Source organism: Leptodactylus fuscus, chromosome 10 (assembly GCF_031893055.1).
Source record: "Leptodactylus fuscus isolate aLepFus1 chromosome 10, aLepFus1.hap2, whole genome shotgun sequence".
Classification (NCBI taxonomy): domain Eukaryota; kingdom Metazoa; phylum Chordata; class Amphibia; order Anura; family Leptodactylidae; genus Leptodactylus; species Leptodactylus fuscus.
In genome coordinates this window covers 11567217-11594979 of record NC_134274.1, presented here as the reverse complement: position 1 = coordinate 11594979, position 27763 = coordinate 11567217, and the positions used below count along the sequence as shown (strand labels likewise).

General features: G+C 43.3%; 2 protein-coding genes across 3 annotated transcripts in view; one reads left to right on the top strand and one right to left on the bottom strand.

The window, feature by feature from the left end:
• Positions 1–6664, top strand: part of DNMBP (dynamin binding protein) — a 59041-nt gene extending 52377 nt beyond the window's left edge. For both annotated transcript variants that reach the window (XM_075257762.1, XM_075257763.1), the window contains 7 exons: positions 55–159; positions 939–1067; positions 2094–2426; positions 2893–3072; positions 3176–3374; positions 3913–4436; positions 5292–6664. In XM_075257762.1, coding sequence (XP_075113863.1) covers positions 55–159; positions 939–1067; positions 2094–2426; positions 2893–3072; positions 3176–3374; positions 3913–4436; positions 5292–5477 — 1656 coding nt within the window. In that variant the 3' untranslated portion in view covers positions 5478–6664. The remainder of the gene's footprint in view (positions 1–54; positions 160–938; positions 1068–2093; positions 2427–2892; positions 3073–3175; positions 3375–3912; positions 4437–5291) is intronic.
• Positions 6665–8836: 2172 nt separating this feature from the next.
• ABCC2 (ATP binding cassette subfamily C member 2) overlaps positions 8837–27763 on the bottom strand; it is a 48785-nt gene continuing 29858 nt past the window's right edge. The window contains exons 22-32 of the mRNA XM_075257616.1: positions 22265–22484; positions 21629–21783; positions 21360–21515; positions 21054–21253; positions 20832–20958; positions 20590–20691; positions 20035–20178; positions 17958–18116; positions 9834–10000; positions 9444–9638; positions 8837–9050 (exon numbers count right to left, since the gene is read on the bottom strand). Coding sequence (XP_075113717.1) covers positions 8921–9050; positions 9444–9638; positions 9834–10000; positions 17958–18116; positions 20035–20178; positions 20590–20691; positions 20832–20958; positions 21054–21253; positions 21360–21515; positions 21629–21783; positions 22265–22484 — 1755 coding nt within the window. The 3' untranslated portion in view covers positions 8837–8920. The remainder of the gene's footprint in view (positions 9051–9443; positions 9639–9833; positions 10001–17957; positions 18117–20034; positions 20179–20589; positions 20692–20831; positions 20959–21053; positions 21254–21359; positions 21516–21628; positions 21784–22264; positions 22485–27763) is intronic.

The following is a 27763-nucleotide window of genomic DNA, read 5'->3' as shown; positions in this document are numbered from 1 at the left end:
ATAAATGTATTATTGGTCATAATAACCTGAAGGAAATCTCTATCCCATCACTAGATCAAAGATGAAGCCTTCGAGGAGACGGAGAAGAACTTCAGAATGCAGGAGCGGCTCATCAAGTCCTTCATCCGTGACCTCTCTGTCTATCTGCAGCACATCAGGGTGAGGCCTCGATAGTCGTGTTGTAAATCTTGACTCTGTGATAGGTGGCCATATATGTGGAGTTCTCCATTCGGCTCGTCTAGGGTTAATGAGTAACGTTACAGATCAGGTTTGCTGTGCCCGTACACTCAGAAAGTTCTTGGGTTACATATTCTACTGGTAAATAGTCAGAAGTCGCAGGGGCAGATCACTAGAAAGAGAGTTTTGTGTATTAGAGGATGTGTCCTGTGTTATATAGATACATTGGACATTGGTTTGAATGGTGTAATGCCTAATTCCCCCTGCGGTGGCGCTGCAGGAAAACACCTGCTGTCCGTGCAGATTGCAGATGATTGCTGTGATCGGCTAAGCAGCAGGAGACACTTCTTCAGATAAAAATCTCTTTAAAGGGGTAAAATAAAAAAATTCCAGGGGGCCGGGGTGGGCTAAAATAAGAAAGGAAATGGCACTCACCAACCTTCAGTCCAGGCAGCACATCCCTCATTCCCTCCAGTCCATGGACTGCCATCGATGGAACGTCTGCTATGGCTATGACGTCTCCAGTACCTAGCACGTGAGGTCATCTGACCCTCTGTCTCTGACCAGGCAGCTTGTGGACTGAAGGGAATGGGGGCGCACTGCCTGAACCCAAAACTGGCACAAGCTAATTTTTTGTCTATTTAAAGTCCATTTCTAACCCCAGACTACAAGGACGAGGAGGTGTAAAGCGACTGTTGCGTAGACTGTCTGTATTTGGCTCTAGACTTCATTGTAAGCCGGGTCTTTCTTGTGTGTTCTAGGAATCGGCCTGTGTGAAAGTTTTGGCCGCCATGAGCATGTGGGACTTATACACAGACAAAGGAACCAGTGACCTGGAGAAGTTCCAGAAGGCTCATCGGCACATCAGCGAGAAGCTATTCACCGACTTTGTAAGTGGTCCTCATACACCTCTCCTGGCCGACAGGGGCTTGATATTTTTAGATTAGCTGGAATATCACACTTTTTTGATCACCCAATTAAAGGCATTATTACAGACATTACCTTTAATAGGATTTTGATGAGATCGGTTACATCTCCTACAATTATGCAAAGTCTCCGCCAGAATTGGTTTAGTGAACTGAATAAATGAATCCTTTATATCCATACAATCCTGTTTGTAAAAGTTGAAGTGTATCATTGGCACAGCGCCACATATACTGTTGTGGCCGTGCTTGTTACTGCGGCTCAGCACCTTTGTCCTGGGAATCGGTCACCACAGATCAGATATTGGTGGCTGTCCTAAGGATAGGTTATTATTAGGATTCTGTAATACTCCTCACCTGTGTGGAGGCCGATGACCTTTGTACGTTACATATAGATGTCCCTGCGGATGGTATTTATACCTGTTTACATTCCAGCCCGTAGGAATAATCCGGGTGTGCCCCAAGCAGAGATAAACGGGTTGTAAAATTCGTACATGTAATGGTGGATATCCTGACACTTAAAGTGAAAGCTCAGCTGTATCCTGTAGCCTTCTCCATTCATATACAATGTTACGTTCAAAATTCTGCTGGTTACCCTTGGAAACAGACAACAGACTACATCCACATTAGACATGTGACCAATCAGCTTGGGCTCCCCGAATGCACTGCTCTCTGTCCATAAGACACCTTGTACAATCCTTTTTGTTACTCCGGCCTCCAAATAATCAACTGTAATCTTTGAGATCTCAGCAGCAACTGTTTCATTTCCCTGCACTGCCTCCGCAGGACAAATGAGGTATTACATAGTAAAATCAATGGGTTGTCCATGTAGCATATAAACATGCTGGGCTCTCTAGATAGAAAGTGGATTCCTTTGTCATGGTTTTCCCCTCTGGCTAAAAGATTAGAGGTCAGAACTTGAACCCTTTAAGACATTCTATGTGTAATGAGCCATTATGTTGACTCTTATTTGGTTTTTGTTTTTCCTTACAGAAAGAAAGAACTGAGAAATTGGTGATCTCTCCCTTGAACCAGCTCCTTACCATGTTTGCCGGACCTCACAAGCTGGTGCAGAAACGTTTCGACAAGCTATTAGACTATCACAACTGCACCGAACGAGCTGAAAAACTGAAGGACAAGAAGACTCTGGAAGAGCTGCAGTCGGCCAGAAACAACTATGAAGCTCTGAACGCTCAGCTCCTGGATGAGCTGCCCAAATTTCACAACTACGCCAAGGAGCTGTTTGCGAGTTGCGTCCGTGGGTACGCAAATGCCCACTGTGACTTTGTGAAGCTTGCCTTGGAGGAACTGAAGCCACTTCTATCAGTAAGTCTGATCACTTTGTGTAATATCCTTGACTTGGCCTTCTCCAACCACCGACAGTCTTTGACCCTACAGATGTGTCCACCATAACTGTAGATGGAATTCGGCTAAGGACTCTAAATTCTCATAAAATTCAATTCATTAGATCATGACATGCTAGAAAATCCCTTGAGGAGCATCTACAACTAGATGGACAGTAGCCTGGGCAGGTTGGCTTTGGCGTCTCTCCAATTGGCTTGACACTGGCCATGCCATATGGCATGCAACAAGACATAGCTTGGGAGTATACAATGTCTCATTAGTGAACAAGAATATTGTGTTACATTGGATGACAACTTTGTGTCTGAACTTCTTAGAAAGCTCCTTAGAACAATGGCAGAAACTTTTGCCTCATCTCGATTAATATCGGTCATAGTTTTGTACCACCATATTTTGACATGTGCCCTGACTAATTTTTGCTTCTTCTTAGCTGTTGGGGATCGGAGGACGAGAAGGCAACCTCATTTCCTTATTCCAGGAGGAGCATAGCAAGGTTCTCCAACAGCTCCAGGTCTTCACTTTCTTCCCCGAGAACCCTCCCCCGGCCAAGAAGCCTTTCGAGAGGAAAACCATTGAGCGGCAGTCTGCTAGAAAGACCGTACCAAGCCCGGTGAGTGATACGCTGATGCAGCATGAATACAGTACTCAAGTTGCGTCGTCTTCACGTCTTTGGCGCGTGTCCAGTTCCTAAATGAGGTTCTTTATCTTCACAGGCCAAATACATCCCTCAGCTGGATGATCATCGGACGTTGTTACTCGCTAGATACCCACCTGAAAAACTCTACCAGGCCGAACGCAACTTCAATGCTGCCCAGGACCTGGATGTTTGCGTGCAGGAGGGGGATTTGGTTGGCGTCATTAAACAGCAGGACCCAATGGGTAGTCAGAATCGGTGGCTGGTAGACAATGGAGGTAAGACGTGTAGGTTTTGCTTGACTAATAGGCTAGCTCGTCTGCTGTTCCAGTGAGTTTTTGGGAAGTCCAAGCTCACCAAATGAAATATAATACTGCCTTCTGATATTTCCATGATATGACCAAAAAGAGGTGGTCATACTCTTTAGGAGGGCTGGATTAAGGTCGGTGGATGGACTGCAATAGTGTTTGTCTTCTTGGCTTGTTTTCTTTACCTTGTCTTGTTTTTAGTGTTCCAATTCTGGCCTCACACTTTAGAGGTGTAGTTAGGATTGAAGGGACTTGATTGTCACTTGAGGTTTTTGGTCCCTGACTTGGCTCCCAAGGCTTAGTACAATACACACTCTCTTGCCTCCATACTTTGTTTGGCTATGTCTTCACCAGTCATAGATCTTGGTGAAGGCTCAATAATATAAATAATGATTCCATGTTGGCCGACCTTCTTACATGGATGATTATGAAGATAACACTCAGAACATGTTTGTCTTGGACTATTCAAAAGCTACCCACTAATTGACCACTGTGTTTCCTTCCACAGTGACCAAAGGGTTTGTATACAGCTCTTTTCTGAGGCCATACAACACCCGGCACAGCCATTCAGACGCCTCCATAGGCAGTCATTCCTCCACCGAGTCTGGCTACGGTGGATCCTCACCCAACTTCTCAAGACAGAACAGTAACAGCACTTTAACCATCAACTCCGCCATTGGCACTGTGAGCTTTACCACAGCTTCCACCGCAAAGTCTTCAACGGAGTCCATTGGTCACCTGGACACTGGCGCTACTTCAAAATCTAGTTCTGAGATGTCCTCCAAAAAATATAGTGAAGTGGACTCGGCCCCACTACCACGAATTACAGAAAAGGAGAACATGATCAGTATGGACTGTGGCAGTGACCCCAACCGGAGGGGAAGCCAAACCGAGAATGGAAGTCTCTCAACATTACAGAGCAATGGAGACAAAGGGTTAAACGCTGCTAATCGCAAACCATATAGAAGAAAGACTCCTTCACCCATGGGAAGTGACTTGGAGTCAGAGGGATGTGATCTAGAAGGAAATCAGGTGAGGCCCAATATGGTTCATAGACAATTGTCCTATTTACCAGATAATGGTAAAGGGTCACTACCATATCACTGACAGACCATACCAAGTTCACTGCCATATGACACCACGATTACTACTATATGACACCACGATAACTACCATGTCACTACCATATGACAAAAGGATTACTACCATATCACTGCCATATGACACCAGGATTACTGCCATAACACCAGGATTACAACCGTATAACTACCATATGACACCAAGATTACTACCATATCACTACTATCCCTGTTTCCCCGAAAATTAAATTATCTTCCGAAATATATGACCTTTCTTATTTTCGGGGGATGTCTTATGCAGCGGCTGGAGCGGGGAACAATCGGCATTCATGCCGATGCTTCCTTAGCGGAGCGCCGGCATGACTGCCGGTTGTATGTGATCCAGAAGGTGAAGGGGGGGTGTCTTATTTTCGGGGAAACAGGGTATACGACACCAGGATTACTACCATATCACTGCCATATAACACCAGGATTACTACCATATCACTGCCATATGACACCAGGATTACTGCCATAACACTACCACATGACACCAGGATTACTACCATATCACTGCCATATGACACCAGGATTACTGCCATATCACTGCCATATGACACCAGGATTACCACCATTTTACATTTTTATTTCCAGAAACAGCGCCACTCCAGCCAACAGGTTATTTCTGGTATTGCAGCTCAAGCCTGTGTACATCAATATGACTGAACTGCAATCCCAGTAACAGACTCGCACTCTTTCTAGTAAAGACCGACCTGTTCCTGACATGTTGTATAACCGCACACTTCTGATACATTTTTTCTCCTTCTAGGTGTATTATGCAGTTTACTCCTTTAAAGCCCGCTCCCCAAATGAACTCTCCGTCACGGCCAATCAGAGGCTCAAGATCTTGGAATTTCGAGATATGAACGGAAACGGTGAATGGTGGTTGGCCGAAGTGGAAGGAAGGCGGGGCTATGTGCCATCCAACTACATCCGTAAGACAGAGTACACGTGAGATCGAATCCCCCCAGCGCCAGTACCGGGAATTCTTCTCCAAACATTAGGACAACATCTGTGCCTTTTTCTGAAATGACTTTTTAATATTTTTTATTTTTTTGCTGCTGAGATCACTTGAACACTATTTACAGAGAATGTGGTTTTCTAAACTTGGTATCAGCTAGTACGTCCATACTAAGAGGGAGCGGGGAGGGGGCCGTTGTGTGGCTGGTGCAATGTACCAACGCAGTGAGCAGAATTATATGGGCCATGTTGTCCGGTTTGATGGAGAGAACATGGACCACTATTGGCGAGCGGCCTAGACCCCGCTGAGGTCATGCTGTGTTCTGTGTGACTATATAGGGGGTGCGGTGGTCTCCAGGCCCTGGAGCATGCATAACAAAACACCAGTATTATACATAGCATAGGATCGCTGGGGGCACCCATGTTCAAAACCAGTTCTCCCATTGAAAAGAATGGAGCGGTGCACGACCACCGCCCCATTGTCTTGATCAGTGGGGGTCCCAGTGGTCAGAAGCCCCCCATTGGTCTGCAGGTTATCCCTTATCCTATGGCTACAGGATAACTTGCATGGTTTGGATTTTTGGGTGCCAATTATTATTTAACCTCTAATTGTCCATTGCATTGCAAAAGTATTCACATCCATTCACTCTCTGGTTTACACAAAAGGGGCTGTAATAGATTAGAAAAAAAAATATGGCCGCTTTCTTCCCATAACAGCACCAGGGTGAGTATGGCATTGCATCGCATCAAGTCAATGCAATACCATGCACAGCCTGTGGACAGATGTGGCGCTGTGGAGGGGGAAAAAAAAAAGCGTTCTAATCCTGGACAGCCCCTTTAAGGAAGCAGTAAAGCAAGACACACTTAAGGGATTGCATTATCTTTAATAGTAGGAGAGTTTGCTGTGCTCAGAGTGGTGAGGACACGCCGACTGCAACGTGGGTACTCCATAGGTGAGAGTTGCGGCACTTAATGGGATTTCTTAATTTTATTTAAATGGCGATATTTAAGGAGGCTTTATCTCTTGGGGAATGACATCTTGGCTTTACTCTTTTTCCTAAAATTCGGACTTTTCAGGGAACATCATCTTCGTACTAGTCGTATTCTCTCCGGTGTGTGGTGCTGGTTGCAGTTTGCACAGCAGTATTACTATTTTGGGGAATTTTATTTTTTTGAGAGATATTAAAGGGATATTGGCTGCTGCGGCCTCTTCGCTATTTATCAAGCACAGCGCCATATATTGTATAGTGGCTGTGCTTGGTATTGCAGATCAGCCCCATATATTTGAATGGGACTGAGCTGCAGCATGGCCAGGTGACCAATGCCTGAGAAGATGTGAGGCTCGATATCATAGTCTTGCAAAACCCCTTTAAGCATACTTGTCACCTCTGCTCTGTGTGACGCGGCAAATATTTGGGGCCCAACAGAGCAGTGGGCTTGGTCATACTCCATCGCCCAGTATGCCTTTAACACTAGTTACTGAAAAGAACCACGCTTAAAGGAGCTGTACAGGATTAGAAAAACATGGCTGCTTTCTGCTAAAACAGCGCCACCCTTGTCCAGTGGTTGTAAGTGGTATTACAGCTCTGATTCATTGAAGTAAATGGGGTTAAGCTATATAATAACAGAGCCTGTGGCCAGGTGTAGAGCTGTTTTTGGAAGAAGGCAGCCATGTTTTTCCAATTCTAGACAATCCCTTTAAGACCTCCATGTTGTTCCCGAACAGTCCGGAACTGCAGTTGTATGTAGCCCTGATGTGCTGTACTGATTCTATCAAGCACGATCCATAGAAATGTATGATTGCCTTGTCCATAGCCCAAAGTTATAGTTGACTGGCACATCAGGAACTCGGAGTCAACTAGAATTTGATGCTACCGACACGTCAAGGCTTATTTATGATGAATTCATTAAAGGGGTTACATGAATTAATAATAAAAATTCTTAGAAAAATAGCGCCACCCTTGCCTATGGCTTTGTCAGGTATTACAACTGAGTTAAGCAGACTTAAGCTGCAATACCTGGCACAGCCATGGACAAGAGCGGCGCTGTTCCTGAAATTAAAAACAAGTAATATTAGGATGACCCTCTCACCCCAGCCTTAGAGGTTATAGGCCTCACCTAAGACCCCACCAATCTCTGGGCTCTTCCGTTACCTGTTTTTATTTTTAACACATTATTGCCTGGTCCCTTTGGGCGTTCAGCCCGGGAGGGGTCGGGCGAGAGACGTTTGTAGAATATACAATTTCCTATGAAATGAAGCAATATATACTATGTGTATCACAGAGCTGACGCTCATTGGACGTTCAGACCTGACTACTGAAGGCAGTGGCTTCCCCGCGCTGTATACTTCTCCTTGTATATGTCTTTTTACAGTCGTAGCCTTTGCACATTTCCACATAGGCACCTTTTTAGACTTCTTTGTATCGATACGGTTTTGTGTTTAGAACAAATGTAAGATACGTTGTGTGTATTTTTTTTATACTGTTGTGTATTATTTTTTTCCCTGGATGGGGGAGAGAAGGATATTGGGGAGGGGGATATGGGGGAGGGGGGATTCCTGCTCATTTCTAGAGGCTGCGGTTCAATGAGGAAAATAAAGTTTGATCCTATTCTGCAATGCTATGATGGAACCAATAAACCTCAGAGATCTGGAGCAAGGCGTGAGGTGCGGTGTGTTTATGGAGGGGGTCACACCTTGAGGGGTCTCCTCCCAATATTAGGAGAGGAATTTTAATTACAGGCGACAAATTAAACAAAAATAGCTTTGACTGTGCTATACTCTATATCCTATGGACAAGTAAGACGGTGCATTGTTGGATATATCTTATATATACGGTGCTATTCATCGTATAGACATATGGAAATCAATGGGAGCGGGCAGTGATCTGCAACCTGAAGAACTACAAGTCCCAAGATGCCCAGGGTACATTCCAACATTTATGTTATGGCTGGGTGAATAACCATACACTAGGTCACCTGTATGCCCCATATGTTAGCTCTGTAGACTTTCCCTTTATGGACACTTGACCCCTATCAATAAGGACAGGGGCAAGTGTCCGATTGTTGGGTCCCCCTGTGATCAGGACGGGGGACCTAAGGCCTCTTTGTGATTTGTGCGCTCACATGACCAGGACTCCATTCACTTCTATGGGATTGCCACTGGTCCCACTGGTGCTTCAATAACCAAGAAGTTTTAGGGGCACGTTATGTCCATAACGTTAAGTGTCCATAACGGGACAAAGGCTTACACAGATTCTAACTTAAGACTGCCAAGTACCTAAAGACCCTTACCAAGACTGTATGAGCAGTCGCATAAGACTGGTCGTCTTCTCTTACAATCCACTGTCCCATCAAAGGTCCCAAAGTTTGGTTTGTTGCAGCCAATGCTCAGAGAGTCTTAAGACAGTCTTAAAACCACCAGGTCTCCTCCTCCAGGTCTCACAATGTCGAGCTGTTGGAGTCTTCAATCCCAGCATCTTTGGCCATGGAGGCAAAGTGTCCTTGGCTTTGTAGGAGCTTTTCGGGGCTGCCATATTCTATGATCTTGCCCGAGTCCAGCACCATGACTCTGCAAAGACGACAAAAATGTGATGAATTCCTGCAAATATGTCAGATTATACCATGAAAAATTCACTTCTAGATATTGGATAGATAGATAGATAGATAGATAGATAGATAGATATTCCCTGCCAGCCTTCATACTACAAGGACTACAATGAACGTTCAGACCTGACTACTGAAGGGAAATTCTTGTCTTATAACCTAGAGACGCACGTCGTCCCTTGTTTTTAATGGTCCATAAATTGCAAGACAATCCATAAAATTGGGGAGTATTTTGCTTTGTCTGTCAAGGGTCTGCTTGGAAACTTGCCTTCTAAAAATCGTGGTCAGTGTACTGTAATAATCCCTGCCTGAAAAGATGTGACCAAGTATAAGGTGCAATATAGAGCCATGTTCTCACTTGTTACTGTCCATGATGGTGTGCAGACGATGGGCGATGGTCAATACTGTGCAATCTGCAAATTCACTGCGGATGGTTTTCTGGATTAAATCATCAGTCTCCAGGTCCACAGCGGCCGTGGCTTCATCCAGAATGAGGATCTTGGATTTCCGAAGTAGCGCCCGAGCCAGACACACCAGCTGCCTCTGACCGACACTGCACACAACATCCAAATACAAGACGAAAAAGTCTTAAAATTAGAAGATTAAACAGGAAGGAGATCTGCAAAATTTGGTTAAATTTTATAAATTGCAAAAATCCAAAAGTAGTTAAATGTGATGAAGACAAAATGTTCAGAGAGAATCTATTGACAGACAGAAGATTCTCGGCCATTGCTGCGCTCTTTCTTACCTTAGGTTTTCGCCTCCTTCGCTCACTTCGTAGAAGAGTTTTTCCTGCAGACTGTCCACATATGGCTTGAGATGAGAAAGTTCTAGAGCTTTCCAGACTTCCTCATCCGTATACTGATCAAATGGGTCCAAATTCATCCTCAGTGTCCCGGAGAACAGCACCGGATCCTGCAGAGGAAGAGAACAATCCAGTGGACTAGGTAACCCGAGCAGTACAATATTGTTACTTTGTAACAGCCAAACTGGTGAAAAAAGTGAAAGTTTTCACAATAGAACTGTCTTTGTAACTTTTGCAGAATTTCATACGTGACATGGACACAGATAGTACTTGTTCCTTGTTTTACCCTGTAAACAGTGTGGGCCTAGATAGTCTTGTCATATAGGAACACACTCACATGTACCACCACCTAGTCTTTACATGTACATTACATGAAATGGACTCAGCTAGTGTCAGCTAAAATCTTGCGCGGACATTAGCTACGGACACCGACGCTAGTGTGAACCAGGCTATTTAGGCACAGATATTACTGTCTTCATGTCTTTCCAAGGAAACCGCATTGGTGCACACGGTAGTTCCTCTCCCCTCATTTAGTTTTCTGTATCACATCCCTTCACTGGGGCAGATTTGTTCTATTTGCCCTTGGATATGACACAGAGAAATTTTCAAAGACAAAAGTAAGTGTCTGTGCAATGATATCTGCTCTTTATATGTGTTCCTAAAGCCGAATACAACATGAACGAGAATGGGTAAGCCGCCATGGAGTCCACATTATAGCGCACACAATTCTTCTGCCATCGTAATAGTTTCCATCTCACAGAACAAAAGGACATTTGTTGTAATATAGGATGAAACTTTGCCAAGAGCCAACAATAGTCTGAAGGCTCCATGAGAGCGGCGTAATCCCGAAATATTAGAGATCCACGTGCTCAGACTAAACTCTGCCGAAGGTGTTCCTTTCAGTGATCCCGGCGATCAGTGATCTGTGTTACCGTCACCAGCCGAGGACTGGATGATGGCCAGCCAGAATCACAGGGGATCATGCCTCTGGAGCTTACCTTCTGACAAGGACCACCTACCTTTGAAAAATTGACCAATAAGAATGTGAAATATGAATGTTGAAAATAATAAATTAAATGGAGCAAAATCTGGTCTGTGAAGGTGGTGGGTGGAGCCTCCTGGTTTGGGCCTCTCCAGGCCTCCATTGGCAGGGCAGCACTAGCTATCCCACCTCTCTCCCAAGTACGAGGGCCGCCAGATAGGATTTTTGTACCACCCAATGGACGTCGGGAGATGCTCGCCCGGGCGCATGCCTCACGCATTGGGGAACACTTTAATAGCAGGAGAACGCAGAAACTCCTTGACAAATCCTATTTCTGGCCTGAAATGGATCATGATGTCAGGAAGTTTGTGCGGGCATGTGGATCATGCGCCCGTGATAACCCCACGGTAAGGGAATGGCCCGCGGCTGATGCTTACCGCCGTGCTGGCTCCGCTTCCCAGCCCGAGAATCGGTCTTGGGTACACGCTGAAAACATTAACGTACCAGACCTTGTGGGGGCTTTTGAAGGGAGGGGCCCTAGGAAGGGGGGGGGGGGTAATGTTAGGATTGGGTCCCGCAGAGTTCTCTCTCAGCGCACAGCGGCACCTGTGGGTCAATCTCACTCTTGCCCTCGGGTAGTGAGGTGTCTGGAGTGTAAGTCCAGCTTTCGGCCTACTGAGCATGCTCAGACATTTTGGAGCCACTCAGAGGCTAAGTCTCATTTTGCCCATACTGAGCATGATCGGTGACATCATGGCCACCGCCCTGTTGGGCGGGGACTAGCCATTATATAGTGTGAGCCAACGCCTGCCCGTTGCTCACACTTTGACTAAGTACCTAAGACAGGAGGTTAGGGCCAGGTTCCAGTTAATGGTAAGAGCAGTCTCTAGGGATCTAGGTAGGATTCCTTGGCCCTGCCAGTGGGACTCAGTGGCCCATTTAACTGTCTACTTACTTAGTAGTTCCTAGCTGTTGCAGGAGCATGTTTTGTTGCTGACCTGGGGTGAAGTTTAACCCTTGGCAGCCTTGCTGTTTCAGCTGTACTGTACACCTATCCAGTGAGGTTAACTGGCAGGGCGTTGTTGCAGCTTGTTCCATTGTGTACCGCGCCACATGACTGCCAGTGCAGTTTAACTGGTAGCACACTGTTCAGACCTTACAGCCGCCCATCTGGGCCTGTGGACCTTGCTGCAGTGCCTTGCAGACTAGCGGGTCTGTTGTTTAAAAATATTATTTTTAAATATATACACAGAACCGTAACACCGAGAAGCGGATGATGGGCAGCAAGGGTCAGCTTGTGTATCACAGAAGATCATGCTGCTGGTGCTTGCCTTCTGTCATGGACCGCCGACCTGGCAGCCATTTTGAAAAATTGACCAATAGGAATGTGAGAATTTGCATAATTTCCCAGAATCCTTTGCTGGAACTCTCCCTAAGCTTAATGAACATTGAAAATAATAAATTAAATGGAGCAAAATCTTAGAAAATGGCAAAAAATCTGGTCTGTGAAGGTGGTGGGTGGAGCCTCCTGGTTTAGTCCTCTCCCGGCCTGGCTGTGGGGTCGCTGCTATTCCAGCAACTGAAATTTTTAGCAACTAAAGAAAAAAGGTTTCATATTCATTTTGATAATATGGACCCTTGTTTCATGGTTTATGGTCTTTAAAATAATATAATATCCAAAGGTCTGCAGGTGTTTCTATTATAATCTTATTACTGAGGAGGAGCCTCACATAAGTGCTCCCAAGTTATCTCACACTTATGGTGCACCAAGGAGCCGGGCCCAATGACTCCATCATTCCTTTGCTTCTGTCCATGCTCCACACTGTATAATGTCTCCTTAAGCTGCCAGCAAAATTTAATTTTACAAGGGAAGTCTTTCCAGGAAATCTCGCCCAACATCAAGGTAGCTGAGAACTGCGAGTGTGATTTATAAGAAGGTGAACCGGCGCCATTCAGCGCCTGTACATGTGTCAGTGCCGCCATCTAGTGTTAGGATTACAAAGTGCAATATACTGTGGCCAAATCTATTCACAAATGTAACGTACAATACATGAGCCATACCGAACCCCTTGTGTGTCTGCTCTGAGGTGTAGAGATGACACATGGACCCAACCTTATACCTTGTAACCTTATAACCCTTTAAGCCTTTCACAGAAATTAAAATAATATAGAGGTGAAATTTAGACATTTCATTTTTATCCAATAATACATTTATCCCTAAAATTAACATATTCTCTCATTGCTGACGGGTCACTCACACTCCAGGTGACGGAGGAGTCAGGGATCTTTTTGCTGAGTCCTCCGGTGGTCTCAGACTTACTTCTTCATTTGGTCCTCCAGTTCTATATACAATAGATCCCTCATTAATCCTCTATGGGGTACTAGATCCCGGTGATTGTCTCCTCCGCTGCCACTGTTTCATACTTATAGATATTTTTTGGGGGTCAGACGTTGTACCAGTTTCTGACATCATATAGGAGGACCGTCCTGTGTGTGATGTGCTGAGGTGATGGCTCACTGGATCTGTGCTCTGGCTGTATCTGAAGAGTTCCTCAGGTTGCAGGTTCAACCCCAAGTGTGTTGGCTTCAGGTTTGATCTCAAGTGAAAGCTCCAGGTTGGGCTTGGACAGGGCCCTGCATGTTCACCTGTGGGCAGAGGTTGCTGGACAGGTCTGTGTATTGAAGAATGTTGGAAATTCAGGGGAGGGGCAGAGTGCCAAAATTTGGCCTCCTTTTGTTCTGCAAGATCCACTGCTCCAATGCTCCTTTTTGTGGTGACACTTATCTTCTGCTCCAACCATCTGCTGCTCTGGGACTTGAACTAGGATCCACCTGTAGCTGCTCCATTACCTTTACCTTCTGCTCCACGTCAGCACATGAGAGCTAGTCCATGTTATCTGTATTATATCATACATAGTAGATATATCATACAAAACTGACCAGGTGGGTGTTAGGGCTCATTCACATGGGGGGCAGTGGGGCGGATTTTGGCACCGAGAGTGACGCGGGGAGCCCCGTCACTCTCGGGTCAAAACCCGCCTGCTACGACCGTCACGGATGCGGCTTCCGGAGTCGACGGAAAAAAGAACGCTAGTGGTCGCCATAGATCACCATTGTATGGTCCGCCTCCTTGCCCCCGTGTGAACTAGCCCTTAGAGTGCACCAGGAGGGCCTAACAATACTACAGTCTGAAAAGGACTCTTAAAAGAAAGTAATAGATGATATTCTCCTTCTGATGTGGCTGATATAACAGAGAATCCTACAGTCGGCCTCACCCTGACCTGAAGTGGCTGATAACAGATAGTAATAGATTGTATTCTCCCGGAGATGATCTGTATTTGTCACAGTTCAGTTCACACTTTCCTTCCGGATTATTAGATGCGCACTATAAGAGTCACCCAACAACCTTCTCTTACCAGTAATAGATCAGCCATCACCTCCTCAGCGGACAACAAATACCAGCAGCTCAGTAATATTATAATAGGGAGGATTTTCATCCTCATTCCACAACCTGCTGACACTGATCTGCTCACCCTCCTGTGGGGTCTCTCTTATTCTTACGATATATATATATATATATATATATATATATATATATATATATATATATATATATATATATCATGTAAGCTATTGTCCTCTGTTATCAGGCACATCAGGAGGGGAGAGGCTGAATCTAGGGCGGGTGAATACAATCTTATCAGCACATGGGGGTCTGGTGTGTTCTGGTGATTTCTGCAGGTTTTCTTCCTTTCTTCTGCTTTCAGGTGATGCAGTTTGCAGTTGTACAGACTGGTCAGATTCGGACGCAGATTTGTTGCCTTTGTCTGCTTTTCAGTCATACCACCCAAATACATGAATAAATATTATCCACCATATCTCTGCTTTATACTGGCATCTTTTAATCATCCTTTAATTTTTTTTTTTCCAATAAACTGTCAATTTATCCCCAAATTTTTTCATTTTCACAATAGGATAAAGGAGAAAAAGCTCCCCGAAGTTCATTACACAATTTCTCCTGAATACAGCAATACCCCATATGTCGCCATAATCTGCTGTATGGGAACATGGTGGGGTTCAGAATGGGACGAGAGCTATTGGGGTTTCGGAGGTCAGATTTTGCTGGAATAGTTTTCAGGTGCCATGTCGCATGTGATGAGCCCCTAAGGTATCAATACAGTGGAAACCCCTCAAAAGTGACCCCATTTTAGAAACTACACCCCTCAAGGAATGTATCAAGGAATATTATCATTTTTATAAATCAACAAATAATTATCTATAAGGGCGGGTTCACACCAGTGCCCGGTCTCCAGTTTGCAGGTTTCCTTCTTCTGCCCCGAGAAACTGGACAGGAAACGGAAACCCAACAGTCAGTATTCAAACCCATTGTTAGGATTGGGTCCCTGTGGGCCAATCCAAACATCGGTCTCGGCGTTGTGCAGTGAGGTGTCTGGAGTCTAAGTCCAGCTTTCGGCCCACTGAGCATGCTCAGACATTTTGCAGCCGCTCAGAGGCTAAGTCCCATTTTTGCCATACTGAGCATGATCGGTGACGTCATGCCACCGCCCCTGTTGGGCGGGGACTAGCCTTTATATAGTGTGAGCCGATGCCCACCCGCCCGGTGCTCACACTTTGACTGGAAATACCTTGAGACAGGAGATTAGGGCCAGGTTCCTGTGAATGGTACGAGCTGTCTAGGGACCAAGTTAGGATTCCTTGGCTCTGCCAGTGGGAATCAGTAAGCCTATTCCTTGTCTAATTGCATTACAGCTCCTAGCAGGTTAAGGAGTTTGTTGTGTGACTGACCAGGAGTGAAGTTAACCCATGGCAGTCTTGTTTGTGTAGCAGAGTGAAGCATGTGCTAGGGCCTGGTTCCCCTGCTGTAATTAGCAGGTGCTTCGTACAAGGCTTCATTTGGCTTCACTCAACTGCTATAGATAGGCACGCTTTCCAGTGAAGTTAACTGGAGAGAGTCTGTTGCAGCCTGTTCACATTGGTGCCGCACAACATCACTGCCAGTGCAGTTTAACTGGTGGTTCATATTCAGACATATGGCTGCCCGTATGGGCTTGTGGACCTCGCTGCAGGGCTCTGCAGATTAGCGATTCTGTTTGTGTTAATTATTATTTTTATATATACACACAGAACCGTAACACCCATACACTTGAATGGGTTTGCAAAGTAACCACGGTGAGCGTCTTGTACCTCTCCGCGGCAAAACCGTTTTATTTAACCGGACACAAAATCGGACATGCAGGACTTTGTGTCCGGTTAAAAATAAAATGGTTTAGCTGCGAAGAGGCAGAAAACGCTCACCGTGGTTACTTTGCACGCCTATTGAAGTTAATGGGTTTCTGCCCCCTGTCCAGTTTCTCGGGCAGAAGTCGGAAACCTGAAAGTGGAGACCGGGCGCAGGTGTGAACCCGCCTGAAGTCTAAGTCCACTAATATGAAAAATGTGAACATGTATGACAACGCTGTCTTTATTTGAGGTGTTTGGCCTCTACTGAAAGTACAAAATAAAAATGCCGCATATGCCAGCATACAAAATATTGGATCATATAGGAGACACACCAGGTCAAAAAACTGTTCATGGGATGTACCCAGATCCCATTACATAATACAGCCTCGGGCGTGCTATCACAAGTACAAAGCGCCCTGAAAAATTCCACCCTTCTCTGGAGTGTGTCAGTAATGTAGAAACAATCCTAATTTTGGTATTTTGTGAGTGGTAATGACAACTACTAGAGATAAGCGAATAGTATTAGAAACTATAGTTTCGAATACTTCGCTCCATTGGAGTGAATGGGAGCGGCCGCACACCAGCGGCCGGCGCTTAACCCCGTGCAGTTCGTCCGTTTCCATTCATTCCTATGGGAGCGAGGTATTCAGAAAATAGTTTTGAATACTATTCGAATCAACACTAACAGCTACCATATGTTTCAAATCCTGGATGGTGGTGGATTACATAGCGCAGCGCTAAAAGGCCATGTCCTATGGTTAAGTAGTATGGGGAGTGTAATACCAGCACACAGATAGTTAATTGTGAATAAAAGGAATAGAGCACACGCTTGTGTCTAAGGGAGGAAATTGGTGTGGAATTTCAGCGCTGAAAAAGAAGCCCTTGAAGTCAATGGGAGGCTTTTTTTCCATATGGATTCTGATGCTGATTCAGCGTCATAATCAGCGCCAAAAAAACTCCATGTGAATGGACCCTTAATAGCCCCTGATGAGCCCCTGTGCTTTTTATTGTACTATGTTGTAGTACATATGAATTTTTGATCACTTTTTATAGCATATTTTGTAAGGTGAGATGGCAAAAAATAGCTACTTCTGGTGGGTTTTTTCAGTTTTTTTTCCCCGACATTCACTTTTTACATTAAATTTTGTTTCAGTTTTATTGTACAGGTTGTTACAGACGTGATGATACCAAGTATGCATTGTTTTTATTAATTTTTTAGGGGTTTTTTGTTATATAATTCATTTTCTATTTTCTTTTTTTTTACTTTTTCACATGTCCCCTTAAGACACTTCAATCAGTGATGGCTTCATCACTGATTCTGTATTATACACTGTAAGATACAGACGGCTTGTGTCTTGCAGTGTATAGAGGACGATAGCCGGTGCAGACGCATAGGCTGACTTCCTAAGGTACTGGCAGGATCACGAGGTAACGGGGGGGCTCTAAGCAGCCTGGGGTCACTAGCCAGACCACAGGCTGCATACTACAGATACCGGCACGCCCGATCTCACGCCAGGGGGACGGCAACATCACGGAACCCCTTGGATACTGCGGTCATGTTTGACTGCGGCATCCAAGGGGTTAAAACCTCCCTTATGAGCTCATGAGAGGCCCATGTTAACGGAGAGGTGTTGGCTACAGCTCCATTCACTTCTATGAAAAGAATAGGGCGATAGACAAGCATGCACATAAACCCTCCGTCCTCATGAGGCCCTCAGGGGTACTGTAGATATGACAGTGATGACCATGACTATATTTGTTACACACAATGTATGGGCTGATCTATACGGAGACAGGCATTATGCTCAACCATGAATGCTGGCTCGGGTTATCTAGTGAATTACCTGAGGAATTATAGTCAGTTTGTTGCGCAGGTCATGGAGGCCAATGGTGGAGATGTCCAGACCATCAATGACTATCTTCCCTCCTGCTGCCTCGATGATCCGGAAGAGACAGTTAGTAAGCGAAGACTTTCCCGCTCCCGTCCGTCCAACTATTCCAACCTGAGGACAGATGCAGAGATAGATGAGTCTGACTCGATTGAAACCAAACCCTTACCCCAGATTTAGGAGGAGTTTTAGCCAATTTTTTCCCCTCAGTCATGATTGTGAAGTGTCTATAAAAGTCTGAATATGTGACAAGTATCAGTCTGGAGTTCAGTAATCCAAGCAAGAAGTGGCAAAAGCAAGAACAATGTGTCCAACGGGTCAAGTAGGGTGCACCGAATCCATCAATAGGCGTCAGTCACTGAGATAAAAATGTTTGGTCTACATTTAGAGAGAAAACCAGAACTTACTCCAGTAAAGATAAAAATAAGGAGGTAATATCTAGTACCAATAGGTGTAATAGTGTTAGGATGGGGTCCCGCAGGCTTCCCGTCCAGCGCATAGCGCCACCTGCGGGCCAATCCAAACCTCGCCCTCGGCATTGTGCAGTGAGGTGTCTGGAGTCTAAGTCCAGCTTTCGGCCCACTGAGCATGCTCAGACATTTTGGAGCCGCTCAGAGGCTAAGTCCCATTTTGGCCATACTGAGCATGATCGGTGATGTCATGCCACCGCCCCTGTTGGGCGGGGACTAGCCTTTATATAGTGTGAGCCGATGCCCACCCGCCCGGTGCTCACACTTTAACTAAAATTGAGACAGGAGGTCAGGGCTAGGTTCCTGTGAATGGCAGGTTGTCAGGTCAGAGATCTAAGCTAGGATACCTTGGCTCTGCCAGGGGGAATCAGATAGCCTAATGGAACTGTCCATTTATATTGTTGCTCCAAAGCTGTTTAGGAGCCCTTTGTGTTACTGACCAGGGGTGACGTTTAACCCCTGACAGCCTTTCCTATGTAGCAGGCTGAAGCTTGTACTAGTGCCTATCCCTCTGCTGTGTTTTAGCAGAGGTCTTGTGCAAGGCTTCATTCAGTTTCACCCAGTGGCTTTGCACAGGTGCACTACTCAGTGAGGTTAACTAGTGAGAGTTTTTCGGTTAGTTCACACCAGAACCGCTCAAATACCACTGCCAGTAAAGTTAACTGGTGGTTAGCCTTTTAGGCACACGGCCGCCCCTCCCCCCTGGGGCTTGTGGACCTCACTGCAGAGTCTGCAGTCCAGCAGTTCTGTCATTGTTAAAATATTATTTTCATATATATAGACAGAACCGTAGCAAATAGTAAACTGGGTGTCTAATGCTTAGACTAGGATCGGAAACCAGCAGATAACCCTATACAGTCACCCGTCTCCTCCTCTAGCAGATTACCCTATACAGTCACCCATCTCCTCCTCTAGCAGATAACCCTATACAGTCACCCGTCTCCTCCTCTAGCAGATTACCCTATACAGTCACCCGTCTCCTCCTCTAGCAGATTACCCTATACAGTCACCCGTCTTCTCCTCTAGCAGATAACCCTATACAGTCACCCGTCTCCTCCTCTAGCAGATAACCCTATACAGTCACCCGTCTCCTCCTCTAGCAGATTACCCTATACAGTCACCCGTCTCCTCCTCTAGCAGATTACCCTATACAGTCACCCGTCTCCTCCTCTAGCAGATTACCCTATATAGTCACCCATCTCCTCCTCTAGCAGATAACCCTATACAGTCACCCGTCTCCTCCTCTAGCAGATTACCCTATACAGTCACCCGTCACCTCCTCTAGCAGATTACCCTATACAGTCACCCGTCTTCTCCTCTAGCAGATAACCCTATACAGGTAGGGTCTCCTCCTCTAGCAGATGACCCAATACAGGTAGGGTCTCCTCCTTTAGCAGATATCCCTATGTAGGTAGGGTCTCCTTCTCTACTAGATAAAGCAGAATAACCTGTTAGAAGTATCTGTATCCTCCTCCTCTAGCTGAGCACACGCGACACATGGAACTCTTTCTGCATGACTAGTATATAACATTGTCATGTATCAGTCATGTATCACACGTTACCTTCTCCATGCTGTTAACAGTGCATGATATCCCGTGTAGAACCAGGTCTAATTCAGAGCGATACCGGGCCTTGTAGTCCACAAACTGCACTACGCCTCTATCTGGCCAGTTCTGTGGGGGGCGCTTCTGAGTCACCCAATCTGCCTGAATCGTAGAAAAAAAAGTTTAAGGTCTACAGCGGTGTATAGACAACATTCACATTATGCTATATAGTACCAAATGACAATGACTGCACCCAGCAGATAAGGGGCCCCATTGTCATCCACATGGCTGCAGAGTTATCATAGTAATCTACTAGAACCCCCTGGGCCCTGATGCTGATTATATGACGGGGCCACACCCAATATAAGGTAGAAGGGTTATAAGCCCCCATCCGGGACCAGGGCCTGGGTGTTACTGTTACCCCAGCATTCCCTATGGCTACAGCCCTGCAGAAATGTAACCACTAGGACCAGTGCCAGGGATTTTTAGCTAAGGGCATATCATTTAAAGGTGATCGATATAAACAGACTTTAACCCCAGGTCTGCATAGTGCTAGCCGAGCTGAGGACGTACTTCATTCTCTGCTTTAATGTACTCATCTACACGCTCAACAGCAACAATATTGGTCTCCAGCTCGGACGTCATCCGCACTAACCAGTTCAGGGTCTGCGTAATCTATAAAACAAGAAATAGCGTTGGTAAACAAGGACTGGGATGGATGTTGTGGTGGAGGAACAGTAGGGAAACCCATATTGCTTCTTGTTGTATGGATAGTAAAGCCTTATATGTATCTTATTATGGCTTTTCTGTCTTACATTGAGTGCTGAGGAAATGGATAGTCCAACAGTCCCACTGTCCACTGTGCCGCGAGCCAACACAGCGAAGAGCGCAGCAAAGAACACCGTCAGGTTCCCCACAAATTCGAGACGAATGGCCAGCCACCTGTAGACAGGGTCACACCATGAGAAGATCACTAGAGATTCCTCCGGATTATCAAAAAGTATCACAATAACTCCCAAGTCTTATAGATTCCTTACCGGTTGGAGACAATCCAGGAGTAGACACTCTTCTGGTTGATATCTAAGGTGTCTTCATTGTGCTGGAGGAACCTCTGCTGATGTCCATAAGCCCGAATAACTGACAGGCCAGAGACGGTTTCCCCAAAGTGGGAATAGATGGGCGACCTTGTGACCGAATGCAGACGTCTCAGCTGACGTGAGGTGGTGACATAGAACCTCTAAAGACACAAGGACGATTCCATTAAGAGTCGTGTATCAATAGAAGTAATAAGTTAATGAGCGTGAAATCTAATCCATAGGAGCCACCATGAGCCAAATGTCTACCTGGACAAAATAATAGAGAATAGCCAATGGTACGATGACGGCGGCAAAAATCGGTGTGGCCAAACAGATCACAAACAGTGTGCCGATCACTGCCAAGAAGCAGTCAAGCCAGTTACGGAATGACATGGGAATGGTTTCATCCACGGTGAAGATGTCCTACAAAAGCATAACATAATGTCATTACTTTTTGTTTTTCACGTTGTCTAGAGCAGTCCAGTTTTACATATCTTGAAGCTTCTGAACCTGAATGCAAAAATCACTGAACTGACCTTGGCAAATCTGTTGACAATGCGTCCGGTTGGGGTGGTGTCAAAGAACTGCATAGGAACACGCAGGATATTACGAAGGAGTTGTGTATGGAGCAGCCGCGATGCGCGCACTGAGCCGCCAGCAGCCAGAAACGAGCTAAGGAACACAAATATACCTAAGAGAAAAAAAAATATATATATATATACAACTCATTCCTTCATTCAGTATATTCACACACAGTAGTGGTTATTGGGATGGTCTCATCAGACGCAACAGCTTTCTGAAAGGAGTCACGGTCCAGGTCTCGAAAGGAGCGACGGTCTGGGCATCGAAAGGAGCCTCGGCCCAGGTCTCGAAAGTAACCACAGTCCCGCCCTCGAAAGGAGCGACGGTCTGGGCATCGAAAGGAGCCTCGGCCCGGGTCTTGACAGCCCCAGCAAATAGCCAGTTATTTCCATTGCAGCCACCAAATAGACAAATGGCGGTAATACATGGACCACATGAGACAATTTTGGTTCATGGGACTGGGGTGTCTAAATAGCGACTCTCTCTATGATATCCATAAGCCCTAAAAGGGCATAAGTCATGGATTTATCTTTATAAGACGACCCTTTACATAGTATTTTTTTCTCTCTAAACAAATAGAATAAGTTTACCTTGTGCCACCCCCAGGGCTCCATACACACCAACCCGCATGTCCCTCTGAGAGGCCGGATAGGTCTGATTAAAATAAGTCTCAGCGTCTGACGTCCAGTGACTGAGCCAAATATTCTGTCCAACATAGGCAGCATTCTGCAAAACGTAGGTCCCAAATATCCAGAACGCGTAAACCCATCCCATTGCTCGAAGGTACTTCAGATAGAGAGAGAATTTCACCTGGGGGAAAAATATAGAGAGAGTGGATGAGATTTATCAAGAATGGTGCAGCAGAAAGGACATTTTTCTAGAGCTGACCACTTTTACGTTCCTCTAAGTTTGAGTTTTTTAACCCCTGATGTGACCATCAGTGTCTTGACACGATTTAGGAGGGGCAGCCTATTGGCGCTGTTCATAGAGGGCACTTGACTGAGGTTGTGTTAAATATCTTGTATTTGCCGGTGAGACTTGTGTCCACTGTTAAATATCCGGACCTGGCCTTGTCCACGATAGGAAGAAGTCAGCTTGTTATAAATCAGTGTAGAGGTTTATTAATATCTTGAAGGAAAACACAGGAACAGGGAAAATGTCCAAATAACACAAATATCAGTCAATTGTCAATAGCTTACATCTTCAGAGAAGTTAAATCATCTGGATATCTTGTAGTTACAGCTTGGTTCATGCTTGTCATCTGGTTGGTGGACTTGGGCTGGTTACGACGTCCATGGATGTCCATCTGCCTGGACCACCCACCCTGGTGTTCCCAAAGACAGACCTCCTGGTCTTCCCCTGGTCTTCCCAAAGACAGACCCAGACATGTGTATTTCTTCCTCATTTATATTCATGAGAGTGGGTGTTACCTTCCATCTTGTAGCTATGTAAGGAGATTTCTAAAATGGTCTAATCTAACCGCACCCATGCACCCAAAATATAAGACTATGATGTCAGTAGAGTGTTAACCCCATGTCTGCTAGAGAATATTGTAAATATATAATATTTAACATTTCCCCCTTTTGAGAGTGAAATATCTGTTTGAACTCTCAAGATATACCATACAACAATATTCATTCAATTAGATTATATCTTCTTTCTTCTTTGCTGAATACTGGAACTTAATTTTCATTAATTGTCCATATAATAATTTCATCAATTTGCGATACATTTTGACATTAGTAAACGTTATGGTATGTTATGGTAAACTGTGATCAAAGATGGAAACAATTTGATCCACTATCTAACCTACACCTGATGAAGGCTCTTCTTTCATCGTCTGGTCTTCTGGTCATCTCTTCTTCCGTCATAATAGAAGGCTTATTACCACAAATGTAGTTCTTGACTTAAAGTCCTTTAGATTTCCTCCGTGTTGTGCAGATATTATAACATTGTCCATTAAAGTTCATATTGTGAAGATATTGATATAACAGCAAAGTCCATATGTTATGTTTCACTTTACCAAGACATAGACTGTAGAGGAGTTTCCTTTGCTAATCACCTTGACCACCTGTCACTGTAGAATCATGTGACACTTCTGGAGCAATACTGCAAAAGCAAGGCAAGTGTGAATTCTGACATCATCCCTGCTGCTTGTCAGTAAGGTTCAGTCCTGGAATCTCAGTCTCTTGGATACACAATATCTGTATTCGGGTTTTATCATTCACAACCCTTTTGCTCACCAAACAACTTGAAGTCTTGAAATAGAGAGGATTCCACCAAACATTGATGAGGACGTCTTTATATCTGTCCAATCATCCGCTGATCAAAGGTTCCAAACTCCAGTAATAGTTTTTAAACACAGTCCTTGGCATAAGCTTAAGCATATAGCATCATACCTTCAGATTTTGTCTTTTCCCGCACATCTTCTTCTTGTAACTGTTAAAGTCTTTTTATTAACATTTGATATCAAACTTTATCATAATCTTGGACTTGATTGAAGATAAGTTTTCCTTCCCTAATAACCAAGCCAAATTAGGCAATTTACTAAACTATAATATCACAGTGTACCATACCATTCATTTATATATCATACTTCTCTTTATATTGTATCAATATTTATATTTGACTTGTAAAATATTGATATTCAATACATTTATCAAACTATCAGATAATCAGATAATAGTACTTTGGATACAATTATCTATGTAAACATCATATATCAACATATATCTTTATATCTATATGCATGAATATATATGTGTACTTTACTTGTGATGACAAATTGCAACATGACTTTGACATATAATGTGATTATTAATTACCATTCTATAGACAATCACTATATTTATTCTTTAGTTAGAACTTTTCACCAATTATACTAAACATATGTTCCTATATGAATGTGTTATCATACTTAATCATACATTTTCCTAAAGTTTAGTCACTTTATTTACCTTTTTTAATAAGAAATAATTTTATTTTGAACATTACTTTATTAAATATCATTGTGTTCTTTATCTGAGACACAATATTAACCCTTTATTCATAAAAACTTATGTGACTAAAGTTTCCTCTTAACACCTCGTCTCTTCACAGACTCCTGTGTCCTTTTTTAACCTTTCAGATACCTCCAATACCAAGAATAGAGACAACACTTGTGCCAACACACTCTTGTCTCTGTCTTAAACTTAACTGTATATATTCTTGTGTACTGGCTGTATATGAATACCATATATATGAAATAAGTATATAAACATAAACTTTTCAAAATATGTCACATCCTATAATCAGAAGTTTAAAGAATAAACCAGAGACTATTACTCTTGATATCCCATATCCTTTGATGATATTATACTTCTCCTTTCATGAAGATGATTAGCTTATCTTATTTGCATATAAGACACTTATGTTTTCCCAATGTTTGTTTTCCCAATGTTTGTTTTCCCAATGTTTGTAGATGTTGATGTGTGTAAGTGTATGCAAGTGTGTGTGTACATGTAAGAATACATAATCAATAATAATACAATAAATCAATACTGGCTATAGCTAACTAGATTTTCCACCATAACTAATATATTTATTATCCCATGATCCAATTACCCCAATAAACCTTTATTATTTGTCAGGTTTGAACAAATATATTGAAGAGCTATCTGTATCTTCTCAAAAGCTTCTTCTTTTGCTACAAAATATTCACAAACTAAAATAACCTTCACCCTAGTTCATCTGTCACCTTTCCTCAGCTCATGTGACTTAAACACTTGGTTTTCCTGTAGGTATAAACATATGAGGTTCCTTTCAATGGATTTCAAATATATTTGCTAATTTCCCAGTTTAATATAGAGGATCATATAAGATAAAAAATAGAAAGAAATAGAAAAAGAAAATAGAAATAGAAAATAGAAAGAAATAGAAAATAGAAAGAAAATAGACGTCTCTTTGTTGGATATATTTTCCTTTTTTCCTTGTTGGATGCATCCTGATTTTCTTAGGCCTATTTGTGATGTCACAGATCTGTTGTATATACGAGTGGACACATAACACACATAACACTTATACTGACCAGCCCATCAGGGTCACAGGTCACAATGTGTTGCTGTCAATCAACTGACCACATGAACGAACACTTATTCTCACAGTAAGTAAGAGCTCCATGCCTAGTTGCATGCCTTTAAACAAAATGGATTATAACTTGAAAATCCTAAAAACATGGACTTTACATGAAACTATTGAAAAACATGCTTGAGGTAAGTTAGAACTTCTATCACTTTATCATGCATTGTTATTAGTCACACCATGTTAATTTGTTTACTCATTAATCGTTAGACACTCCATGCATTCTTTTAGCTAGAAGGAAAGAATGATGAATGAATGGACATCACTGATTGAACTGATCCATTTTTCCATATATCTATATCTGATGAGAAAAAATAGATAAACTTTAGCAAAAAACAAATTAATACAATAATGATTTTAACCAATGGAAAATTTAATAACTTTATGGATCCCTAGTACTATTTGATCATATTCATATAATGTACATAACATGTTCCTCCTCTCTCTGCATCCAGAGAGTGGACTATGACAAAAATCTGTCACCACACATCAGGCTCTCCTCCTATATGTGTGTGTATATATATAATAATATGATCCATAGTATTATTCACAATAGCATAATTAGGATTATTTTACAAACATTATCACATAATCATGTGGGTTATACCTGATCATTGGACTTCTCCTCATGTAAAAGGGATTTCTCTTTACATAGCCAGATAGTACATAAGTAAATACTCAATAGACAGTCATTCCTTCAGAGATACTTTTAAACTCGACCCCTGACCTTCCTGTCAATCACATCCCACAATAACTCCACCAGGTCATTAGAGAATGCCAAGCTTGCCCTTTTCCTAAAAATATTAGGTAGCTCAAATTCCTCTTGGTTACTGGGAAGATCTGACATTTTGGAGACAACTGGTACATTCCCAGATACATTCTTTTGCAGATACTCAATAGATTTGGCTGGCTGCAATTCTTTAATTTCAGTTAATACTGGAATTTCAATTTGTGGATTTTCTTGCATGGCATATGGTTTATATGCAACATGTAATTTCCTACGTTTCTCATAGATTTTGTCACTTTCCCTCCTATAAATAGGGGACACTTTAACATGATTTGACAGATGTCTCTTAATAGGCTTTGCTTTTTGCTTTGGACATACTCGATTTACATTTGACATATGTTTCTGATGTCTTCTGGCCATGTCCAATAAACTAGCAGCTTCAAATAAAGTCTTCTTATCTGACGCACTGGCAAGGGTGACTGCATCCAAGAATTTGAACTTTTTAACAAAACTTTTCACCATAGATGAAGAGTTCACCTTTTGAATGACAGTTTTGTATGTTCTCTCAAATTTAGACATGAATGCATATGTACATTCTTTTCTGCCAATCTTTATCTCATTCAGTATGTCAGGTGTTGGCACGCTGTCACCTCTAGTGCACCAGATTAGTTTCTTTAATCTCTCCACATCACTGTCTTTTAACCATTCATTTGACTCATTATCATAAGACATTTTTGCAGACAAACGTTCTGTAAAATCAATAGGAAGCCATAATTTAAACAGTTTATTTCTCTGTTCAATATTTAGATCAAATTTCTCTGCATGGCTTTCAAAAATTTCTGAGTTTCTACACACATGGATCTTTACATCATATGTGGGAATGGCTTTACTCAGACTGATCAAATATTCCTGAGATTTTAATTTCAATTTAGTTTCTTGTATCATTTGTTCCTCACCATCTATGGCCATTACTGCCACATGGTGCTCTTTATCAACATATTGAGATTTCTCATCTGTCTGAACAGATTTATGCATACTATTACTTAATTTCTTTTCTGTTACCATGTCATTAAAAATCTTTACCAAAGAAGCTATATTCCTAAATACCTGCTTCTCTTTTGTAGAACAAATTCTATTTTCAATCTTAGAATTTGCCTGCTCACATTGTGTATACAAATCTTGCCATATACTCGCTAAATTGTCACTAGCCACAATTTTAAACTCAACGTTACATTTTTTAGAC